The sequence below is a fragment of the Macrobrachium rosenbergii genome, chromosome 19 (assembly GCF_040412425.1).
Source record: "Macrobrachium rosenbergii isolate ZJJX-2024 chromosome 19, ASM4041242v1, whole genome shotgun sequence".
NCBI classification, from domain to species: domain Eukaryota; kingdom Metazoa; phylum Arthropoda; class Malacostraca; order Decapoda; family Palaemonidae; genus Macrobrachium; species Macrobrachium rosenbergii.
In genome coordinates this window covers 2409698-2421656 of record NC_089759.1, presented here as the reverse complement: position 1 = coordinate 2421656, position 11959 = coordinate 2409698, and the positions used below count along the sequence as shown (strand labels likewise).

Here is an 11959-nt window from a genome sequence, read left to right as displayed (position 1 = left end):
ATTTTTTTGTCATTTATATACTGATGCAATTTCATAGTATTTTAGCTATGTTATTAATGAATGTATATAATAATAATAATAACAATAATCATAATAATAATAATAATAATAATAGTAATAACATTCCTCTGATATGCCTATTCCATGAGTCTGTTTCAACTAGCTTATAATTAATAATAATAATAATAATAATAATAATAATAATAATAATAATAATAATAATAATAATAATAATAATAATACTCTGTTGTCTCTTCCTACAAGGCCTAAGAGTCTTTTTCAACTTGTTAATAATAATAATAATAATAATAATAATAATAATAATAATAATAATAATAATAATAATAATAATAATAATATTCCCTCTGCTATGCCTGGTCCATAATAATAATAATAATAATAATAATAATAATAATAATAATGATAATAATAATAATACTCTGTTATGTCTCTTCCTAAAAGGCCTAAGAGTCTTTTTCAACTTGTCAATAATAATAATAATAATAATAATAATAATAATAATAATAATAATAATAATAATAATAATAATAATAATAATACTATTCCCTCTGCTATGCCTGGTCCATAATAATAATAATAATAATAATAATAATAATAATAATAATAATAATAATAATAATAACCTTCTCTCAGCCATGCCTCTTCCATCATCCTCCTGACGAGAGAATTTAGGAGGGCTAAGCAGAAATGGCGATAAAAAGCCTTACCAATGTAACGAGGGAGATATCATAGGTTAATTTGCATCTCTCTCTCTCTCTCTCTCTCTCTCTCTCTCTTTAAGGCCTGGGACTGGGAGGTGGTACTCCCAGGCCGTGCTTAGCATTCATGCCTTGCTTGGAGAACTGGCCTGGAGTTAAACACTCGGGCGATTTATGCTTGCAAAACACGCGCGGGTGGAAGAACAGGGCCGTCTGGAAAATGCTTGCTTGTGACGTCAGGTTCCCACAGATAGTGTCTCTCTCTCTCTCTCTCTCTCTCTCTCTCTCTCTCTCCCCCATAATTTCTATACTTCACCTGTTGCTAATGAAATAGTGAAGTTTTCAGGAATGAATATATTCTGTGTGCGTGTGTGTGTGTGTGTGCTCACAGTTTCTATATTTCAGCTGTTGCTAACGTTAATAAATATGTTTCTCTCTCTCTCTCTCTCTCTCTCCAATGGTAGAAATGAAACATTAACATGGGTACCGATTTAGGCGTTATTTTCTGTTATATATATACATAATTTTCTGTTATATATACATACATGCGTCTCTCTCTCTCTCTCTCTCTCTCTCTCTCTCTCTCTCTCTCTCTCTCTCTCTCTCTCTATGTCTGTCTATCTGTCTGTGAATGAAAATATGACATTATTTGTGGTATTGATAAGCGTTATTTTCTGTTATATATACTGTAAATACACGCGTGACTCTCTCTCTCTCTCTCTCTCTCTCTCTCTCTCTCTCTCTCTCTCTACGAGTAAAAATCTAACAATATAGTTTAATATCTAATTCACTACACTTTAGAAATAACTTACTCCCAGGGGAACTATAATTGATAAGTACTCCGTCCCCTAATGGATTCGAACCGTTGCCTGGTTTATAAACACCGATAAACAGTGACTTTCACCACTGAGTTAACAGTGGACAATCAAGGAGATAGCTCAGTGGTCAAAGTCACTGTCTATCGTTATTTAGAAACCAAAGGCCACGGTTCGAATCCTGTAGGGGACGAGGCAATTGTCATTTATAATTCCCTTTGGATTGTAAGTTGTTCCAGGGGTATAGTGAATTGGGTATTCAATTGTGGCCTAATATCTGTGGGCATACCAAAACTGCAGTTAAACGTAATTATGCATTATTTTTTTTAAATGAAACTGTTTGTGAATAATTTAAATGTTTACAAGTAACAAACAACAAGTGGCCTGTCCTATATCGTTGCCAGACGCACGATTATGGCTAACTTTACCCTTGAATAAGATAAAGCCTACTGAGGCTATTGCACTGTAATTTGGTATGTTTGATGACTGGAGGGTGGTTGATCAACATACCAATTCGATGCCCTCTAGACTCAGCAGGTTTTAAGACCTGAGGGTGGACAGAAAAAAGTGCGGACGAACAGACAAAACCGGCACAATAGTTTTCTCTTACAGGAAACTAAAAATGGTTGCAGAGACTGGTTTGAAATACTTTATAATGAATACGTGTTAATTTACGTTATTGAAAGTAATCTTATATTAATTAATGAAAAGCAGGAAGATGAATGGGTGAGTATTAGTGACTGATCGCAAACTTACTTGAGTCATGACTATTAGAGGAACAAACTTTCTGAGCAAATGAAAAGACAGCAGGTATTCCTATAAGTAAGCTTCTCTTTGTTTACTTAAATAGGATTCAGTAAGGTAGAAAGATGAATGTTAGAGAGAGAGAGAGAGAGAGAGAGAGAGAGAGAGAGAAGAGAGAGAGAGAGAGAGAGAGATGGGGGGAACTAATATGCTTAAGCGTGAAATCGAAAAATATTGAAGCATTTAGAGGTGATTGTTATTGATGACCATAATATAATGGATGAGGTAATATATATATATATATATATATATATATATATATATATATATATATATATATATATATATATATATATATATATATATATATATCAGTATATATACATATATATAATACAAATGTATATACATTTATTTACTTATTGATTTACTTATATACAAGTGTATCTGTATGTTAGCGTACTCTATGATTATACCATAACCACTTGTTTAGCTTACTGTCTATCTTAGTTACCTTACAAAGACTAAAACGAAACTAAAAAAGAAGAGAAAATCACAATAAACTCACGTAAGCCATTTATTTTTGCAGACAAATCCTGCTAGAGATGTCATGGAGAAGAGGTATCATCAACTCCTTCAGCTCCTGATATCCTTCTCAATCTGTATCTCCCTGACCAATGGCTCTCCTTCTACCTCAACTATTCCCTCAACCTCCTCCTCCTCCTACTCCTCAGCTCACCTATCCTCGTCCTCAAACGACGTGTACCCGAGGAACAACTCGGAAGAGGAGGAGGAAGACGTTAGGGCGTATCGTCTGGTGGAAGAACTGCTGACGGAGGAAGACCGTGCCTACGACGTGAAGGTCCTGCCCAGCGGTCGTGAGGTCTCCACTTACATCCTCCACACGGAGGTCAAAAGGTCAAGGCCAGATGGGGGAGAAGGGGAGGGGGAAGGGGCTTATTGTGTTATGTCTTTTAGATCACTGATTCGTTGATTGACATCTCGGTTTTTTTATTATTTCATTTTTATATTTATTTCCTTCTTTCTTATGTTAAATTTAGATGTTATATGAATAATAACGTTAAAATTTCATGTGAATATGAATAATAATATTAACATTCCTGGGTTACATGAATAGTACTATTAACATTCCTTAGTTATATGAAAAAAATATTAATGTTCCCTTTTTCAACTAGTTAATAATAATAATAATAATAATAATAATAATAATAATAATAATAATAATAATAATAATAATAATAATAATAATTCTCTACCGGGATTTCAGTTACTTCAATAATATATATTAATAAAAGTCTTGACTGCATGTAAGATTATAAATGCTCCTTATTTCTAACGATTATTAATCATAAATAGATTATCACGCTCCCCACTCGCCCACCTGAAGAGAGGGCGTGACTTTTTATCACCACTGTACTAAACAATTCGACTTTTTATCACCACTGTACTAAACCTTTCGACTTTTTATCACAACTGTACTAAATGTTCCGTCTTTTTATCACCACTGGACTAAACTTTTTGACTTTTTATTACCATTGTACTAAACGTTTCAGCATCTGGTTAAACTGAAGGAAAAGACTTTCCTATCAGCAATTTGAATCATTATTCGTCAGTTTTCTTTTTATTTACGTTCATTACAACGATTTCCACTGATTTTATACATCTATATTTATGATTAGATTCAGAATTTCCTCTGGCATCTTACATGAGAATTTGTCATTTTATTTTTTTATTTGACTGGTCTTTGTGCAGTTTTGAAAATAATTGCAATAATTTTTTTTTTCTACTGGAAAACTTAGAACGTCCCAAACATTTTCTATGAGCACCAGAAAACTTGATTTGAAAATCCGTTTCTTTTCCCCAAATAAAATAAGTAAACATGATTTAAACAAGCAAAAAACACTCCGAAGTTTCCTCGGCTCAATCGAGTTTTCTGTACACCAGTTACATCGTATAATCAAGGCCGCCGAAAATAGATCTATCTTTCGTTGTATCGGTATAATGCTGTATGAGCCGCGGCCCATGAAACTTTAACCACGGCCTGGTGGTGGCCTAGTGTATATCGTTGCCAGAAGCACGATTATGGCTAACTTTAACCTTAAATAAAATAATAACTACTGAGGCTAGAGGGTTGCAGTTTGTATGTTTGATGATTGTTGGGTGGATGATCAACATACCAATTTGCAGCCCTCTAGCCTCAGTAGTTTTTAAGATCTGAAGGCGGACAGATAAAGTGCGGACCGAAAAAAGCACGGACAGAAAAAGTGCTGACAGAAAAAAAGTGCGGACAGAAAAAGTCCGGACAAACAAAGTGCTGACAGAAAAAGTGCGGACAGAAAAAAGTGCGCACAGAAAAAGTGCGCACAGAAAAAAGTGCGCACAGAAAAAGTGCGGACGGGCAGACAAAGCCGGCGCAATAATTTTCCTTGGCAGAAAACTAAAAATGCATTCCTTTTCCCAAACCAAATCAGATAAAACGCAGAGCGAAGCCGAACGAGTTAATCCGTCGGTTCCGATCAAATTCGCAGAAGATTAAGGTGAACGAAATGGATATATATATAATTGAGGGAGATAAAAAAAAAAAACCTGTTTGCTCAATAAGACGTCAGTCCTGATTCGACACCACCCTAGAATTAAGTGGGGGCAAGACCTGTTGGGTACAATCTGAGAGAGATATTGAGGGCGAAATCGAATCATTTCTTTTTTTTTTTATTTCTGAAAACCATTCTTTCTTTTGGTGCGGTTTGATTTTTATTTTTTATTTAGAGAGAAATGCACAGTTTGTCTCGTAATTGTAAGGACTGATTACATGCACGCTTGAGTATATATATATTATATATATATATATATATATATATATATATATATATATATATATATATATATATATATATATATATATATATATATATATATATATATATATATATATATATATATATATATATATATATTATGCACACTACATATACATAAATGTATATGTATGTATATATGCGGCTGTACAGAAAACTCTATTGCGCAGAAGAACTTCGGCGCAATTATCACTTGTTTAGATGTCTTCAACTGAATGTTAGGTGCAAAGTGATATTGCTGTTAGCTGTAAGATATCCGGAAAATGTTCAAGCGCAGGCCATTACATAGTGTCTTTTTTTACTTACCAGACTTTGCTGAATTAAGTTGAATATAGAATCTGGGCCACAGGCCAAGCGCTGCGACCTATGAGGTCATTCAGCGCTGAAACGGAAATTGACAGTAAAAGGTTTGAGAGGTGTAACAGGAGGAAAACCTCAAAGCAGTTGCAATATGAATCAGTTGTTAGGAGAAGGTGGAAAGTAAGATGAAAGAAAAAGAATATGAAATGAGGTACAGTAAAAGGAACGAAAGGGGTTGCAGCTAGGGGCCGAAGGCATGCTGCAAAGAACCTTAAGTAATACCTACAATGCACCGCATGAGGTGCACTGTAGGCATTACAAAAGGTTCTTAGCAACGTCCCTTCTTTGGCCCCTAGCTGCAACCCCTTTCATTCCTTTTACTGTACCTCCATTCATATTATCTTTCATCCATCTTGCTGTCCACCCTCTCCTAACAACTATTTCATAGTGCAACTGCTTTGAGGCTTTCCTCCGGTTACACCTTTCAAACCTACCTCCTCTCAATTTCCTTTCCAGCGCTGAATGACTTCACAGGTCCTAGTGCTTGGCGTTTGGCCTAAACTGTATATTCCATTTGCAGCCTGAATTTCGTAAAACAGCAAATATATATATCCAATTATAGAGAGTTTCATTTCCTACAGATTGCTCTTCCCTCTGGTAGAGAAAGGCCCCTTGACAATCACCGTGACGCCCTGTGCATCTCCGCTGTCATGGTCGTTAACCCTTCGGCTACGACCTTCTTCGAAGACCGACGGAGATTACGACAGCCTGATGAAGAAGGCCTGGATCACCCAAAGCGACGACCACCTGTCGTCCAACGCCACCCAGGACGACGAGTTCTACTACGACTCTCTTCTCTACGACTACAACTTGATCACGAGGGACCCGAAGTTGTTCGACCCGAGTTCGGTGTTCGCGAGTTACAAGAACTCGAGGTTTTTGGGAAGGTTGAGGAGGAGGAGGAGGAGGAGGAGGGCGAGGGACGCTGCCCACCTCCCTGATCCTACCCCTAGGTCGAAGGACTTCGGCACTGACAGAAAGAAGCGAAACTGGGCCGAAGAGAAGAGGATGTATTTCAAAGGAACTGTATTAGAGAGTACCGACAGTGGTCCCTATCCCCAGGAGAATCCCGAAACTAACAGGAGAGGACAAGGGATCCTTCAGAAGGACAGTTACCTAAAGGAAAAGGGTATTCCAGGCACTTCCAAGTCTGGCGGGAGTCCTCTACTCGTAGGGGCCGCAAGGGAAGGGAAAGTCCGCAAGAGGAGCGTCAGAGGGGAAGAAATGATTTTGAAAATCTACGAAGGTCACGAGTCCATCGTGTTCCAGAGGCAGTCCATGCCACCTGGGCTCTATGTTCTTCAGGTAAGAGTGCACGGGATATTCTCTATTATTCTTAAATTTCATAATTACAATTCATATGCTGCCTATAACTTTTAGAGGCTTAGAAAGACTAAAAGACTTACATTATTAATGACAAACTAAAGTTAATCTGAGCTACAACATTATTAGTAAAATAATTTTTTTTTATTTACTCGAGTTAAATTGTTCAGCTGGAAGTTTCTTTCTAATATGACAGAGACTTTGGAAGTTTCAAGCATTTGTGTTCATCCATGATTCAGCTGATAAAGTACGCAAATGGCAGTGCTCATTTTTGAGAGAGAGAGAGAGAGAGAGAGAGAGAGAGAGAGCAACTCGAGAATATCTTCTATGGCGACGGTTGCCTGGTCGAGGCCCTAACGTTTTGATGATACACATTTTGAGAGAGAGAGCAGTGAATACTCACATCCAGTTTTTGAGAGAGAGAGAGAGAGAGAGAGAGAGAGAGAGAGAGAGAGAGAGAGAGAGAGAGAGAATGAAAGAAAATGGAAGAAGTGTAAAGATAAATGTTGGACATGTATGTTCAAGAAATTACTCAGATGATAAAATTACGAAAATAATGTTCCCAGAAAATATTTTTTAATGACATATCATTAGCATGTATCTGCATATGTGGTAATATATACATGTATGCATGAAATTTCTGACTCACATGGGGATCGAACCCTGGTTTCTTCAATGAACGGCCACGGCGCTACCAACTGGCCCACATGGGCCATTTGAGAGACCGGGGTTCGATCCCGATGTGAGTCATAAATTTATTTCATGTGTTCAGTAGTTTCATGCATAAACTTATATACGCATAGCCTATGTATTTGCGTTTGTTTGTGTGTAAATACTCACATCGGGATCGAACCCCGGTCTCTCAAATGACCTGTGTGATTCATTTGGTAGCGCCGTGGCCTTTCATTTGAGAGACCGGGATTCGATCCCGATGTGAGTCAGACATTTATGTATTTGTATATATACAATTCATAAATTTCTGACTACATCTATGCATACATGAGTCTAAAGAATATTATTATTATTATTATTATTATTATTATTATTATTATTATTATTATTATTATTATTATTATTATTATTATTATTATATGCAGGTATATATATGCAAATGACATATTTAAAAAATATACCCTGGGAACAGTTTTCATATTTTTATTACATTCATTTTCCTTTCAAGGAAAGGTAGCTGTCATTAGATCAAAATTAAACTTCCAATTACAGGTGCGACCTCTGTGGGGGTCAAGCTACATCCACATCAAGGCCCAAAAGGACTGGTCCGCCACACCTGTCAGCGCACCTGTCAGTTCTACGAGAGCCTCCTCCCCGGAAGGTATAATATTGCGCTGGTCTCCAAGGTAAACTGACATAAGTGTACAGTATATATATCTTCATTTTTCACTTTTTGAATTTTATGAATGAGTTGGTGAAGGAGATTCTGAATCATTCATTTTTCATTTCACCTGCCAGGTAGCTAAGACTTGACAGGGTGTGAATATACTGGTATTTTGTAATTGAGTTGGTCTCCAAGGTAGATGAAATAATTAGTATATATCTCTTCATTTTTCTCCTCTTGAATTTTATGAATGAGTTGATGAATGAGATTCTGGATCATTCATTTTTCATTTCACTTGTCAGGTAGCTACGACTTAACTGTGTATGAATATTTTGCTATCTTATAATTGCGTGGATCTCCAATGTAAATGAAATAATAAGTATATATCTCTTAATTTTTCACCTCTTGAATTTTACGAATGAGTCGGTGAATGAGGTTCTGGGTCATTCATTTTTCATTTCACTTGTCAGGTAGCTAAGACTTACAGTGTATGAATATTTTATTATTTTGTAATTGAGTTGGTCTCCAAGGTAAATGAAATAATAAGTATGTATCTCTTAATTTTTGTTCTCTTGAATTTTATGAAAGAGTTGATGAATGAGATTCTGAATCATTCATTTTTCAATTCACTTGTCAGGTAGCTAAGACTTAATTGTGTGTGAATATTTTGTTATTTTGTAATTGCATTGGTCTCCAAGGTAGATGGAATAATTAGTATATATCTCTTCATTTTTCACTTTTCGAATTTTATGAATGAGTTGATGAATGAGATTCTGAATCATTCATTTTTCATTTCACTTGTCAGGTAGCTAAGACTTAATTATATTATATTTCTATCTAGCATATCAGTACACAAAGCGTAGATGTATTTCGATATTCTGTAATAGAAATTTTTACATTGCAATAACTCAAGTTCCATTGTCCTCATTACTCAGATAGATTCTTATCCTACAATATTCCTTTCCTCTTTCAGAAGGCTAATATGTAATGAATCGATTATTATCTACGGTAGAGTTGTTTTTCATTAGAGGGAATTAATATCTGCATCGACATAGCCACGCTGGTAGTTGTCATACATTTTATTTCAATGAAGTTTAATATTCATAAAGAATCTTTAACTATCTAAAATTATATTTGTGCTTTCGAAATCCTTCAGGATATATTTGTTCTGTTGCAGTATTTTGTTCTTATTTTCTTGTAGTTGTAGAAAATGACTCAGTGAAAGCTGTGTTTTTGAAGACTTTCACCGACTGGCTTTGTAGACCCGAGCTTATGATTTCCTGTAGTCATTGTAAAAAGTCGGGATTTTTGCTTTTTATAATTGCACGCCATAATTTTTCCTGGACAAGCACTCCGTCCTCTGAAATGCCCAGAATTTTCTTAAGTGACAATGAATGATCAACTAAGACAATTAACCCACGAATTTATCAATCTCTTCCATGCACAGCGTTCCAGCCGCTGGATACTGCCTGGTCATCAGCGAGGGTCGATCGTTTCCATCCCTGTGTGCCGCCAGAGCCTCCCGCGAGGAGAACCAACTTCACACGGTGCCGCCTCCGCCGAAGAAGCCAACCCTGAGACGCCGAATTTCACACCGAAAGGCCTCCAGGCTAAGACGACCGTCGAAAACCCCGATGCTGCTGATGGGCTGCACCGAGCACAACTGGTACCGCCTGTCAAACGCCCCTTCCAGCACCCTCCACGTGGCGGTTTGGGAGGCGAACGGCATCGTGGGACCACCGATGGGCAGGGGCGTCGTCAGGCCGAGCAGCGGCAGTAGGGCGAAGGTGCCGCGCCTGAGGCCGGGCGAACTGATGACGCTAGTCCCATCGGCTGGCGGCACGGCCTCTGTCAAGTTCAAGGTTCGAAAGAGAGGGCGGAGACTGCACATCATGGCTGTCACCTGCAGCACACAGCTTCACCTGAACGTCAAGACGCGGCATGGAATCAGCCTGGGGAGCGCCACGGGGGACCCGGGCTCCCTGCACCTCGTCTTGAGGAACCTCCCACAAGCAACCATAACGCTCTATCTCAAAACGGATCCCCCAGGGGCGGGAAACAGTATACTCATCACTGCAGCCCATACGACGAGAACGCTGGCGTTGCCTCGTTTGCCTCGCAGGGCAGTTGTGAGGATCTCGAACATCACTTGCACTTCGGCTCTCGTGAAGTGGTTCAAGGCGCCTGGAAACGCCTCGTACTGCGTGCTCGTGGAAGGGCTGAGAAGCAGTGCATTCTGGACAGAGAGGACGCCGAGGCAGTGCGGTTGGGAGCCCCTGATCGAGAAGCCTTGGCTCTTCGTGGACAAGTGGTGCGGCCAGTCCGCGGCTTCCAAAAGACAGAGTTACAAGACGGAAGCTCTGTCGCCGGGCGCTTCCTACTCCGTGACGGTCTTAGTTCGGCACGGAGTCACGGGGCGCACTCTGGCGATGCCCCCGAAGAGAATCCAAACGCCCGACTGCAAATTATTATGATCTCATTTCAGTTATCTCTGTATATAGTTTTCGCGTAGAGATAATATCTCATATTTCCAGTCAGTCGTGGATATTGCTGTTGCCTTACATATTCATTAATCTTCATTTTTATCGTTAATTACTTCTTCATCACTTCATCATTTCTCGTCAGTTTCTCAGACTTTGAAGCATAATTCTTGTACGTAGATAATTCAGCCTGTGGGAGTTTTCAAGGAAGTGTTCTGTAACTCACTGCATTGCTTTTCCAAAATCGCAAAACCTTAATCCACAGCTAAAGTGAGACAATATCTTGGAACGCATCATTGAATACAATTATGATGATATTTTCCAAGGCAAAAATCTGACTGCTTATAAATTATTATTATTATTATTATTATTATTATTATTATTATTATTATTATTATTATTATTATCATTCAGTAGATGAAATTTCTTCATATGGAGCAAGCACACCAAAGGGGCCATTGACTTGAAATTCAAGCTTCCAAAGAATATTATGTTGTTCACTGGAAAGAAGTAAGAGGAAGTAAAGGGAAATACAGAAAGAAGAGATACCACTTATTAAAAAATAAAAGGAAGAAAATAAATTAATAAAAAGATAAATAGATAAAAATGTATCAAAATGCAAGAAGAAAAATAGTGTTAGGGTATTATTAAATCTAATAGTGGTTCGTCAGTTCCTGATACATTTTTCGAAGGTTTTTGAGTAACTGAAATGAAAAATGGGTGATGTTTTGCAATATGTGAATACTTCGTTGACATTTGCATAATCTCTCACCTCATCTAGACATTCTTTCCTTATCACATTTCCCGACGATAGTCAAAACTCGTTATTCGTTTTTGCATCTTTCTATTGCTCTCAGCTTCCTGACAATCTATCCCATCTAAATCCCAGCAAAGATGCTAAACTAAGACAGAAAAAGCCCTATTGTGCATCGCTGAATCTTAGAACGGAAATAACGCTTAACGATTTTGCTTGGAAAGCCGTAGATCACCGTAGACACGCTTCCAGGGAAAGTGGTGTAGCACTGTACATGCAAGAAGGTCATTAAAGGATATTTTCTTAAAGGCTTGACATTCTTATTGTGCCTGCTGCTGCTGTGGCTTTTAGTCATACATCCAGAAAAAACTGTGTTTATTCATTTTCACTTCGTTGTTGGCAAATCTCCACTTGGTCCATAAAAGACACAGTGTTTACATCTGTTGTAATGTCAAAATAATGGTGAAATTTTCCTCAAACATTTTCTGCTGTTTTTGCTAGAATATATCTTTGACCAGTCATCCTCTTTCAAGACCAATGTTTGCCAGTATG

General features: G+C 37.7%; 1 protein-coding gene across 2 annotated transcripts in view; it reads left to right on the top strand.

Moving 5' to 3' along the window:
* The window catches only part of LOC136848555 (protein NDNF-like), a 25483-nt gene extending 14468 nt beyond the window's left edge, over positions 1–11015 (top strand). Inside the window, exons 2-5 of one of the 2 annotated variants that reach the window (XM_067120835.1) lie at positions 2868–3196; positions 6096–6819; positions 8062–8195; positions 9621–11015. In XM_067120835.1, the coding sequence (XP_066976936.1) occupies positions 2889–3196; positions 6096–6819; positions 8062–8195; positions 9621–10647 (2193 nt within the window). In that variant the 5' untranslated portion in view covers positions 2868–2888 and the 3' untranslated portion in view covers positions 10648–11015. The remainder of the gene's footprint in view (positions 1–2867; positions 3197–6095; positions 6820–8061; positions 8196–9620) is intronic. The other variant, XM_067120836.1, reaches the window with a different exon arrangement.
* The last annotated feature ends 944 nt before the right edge of the window (positions 11016–11959 follow it).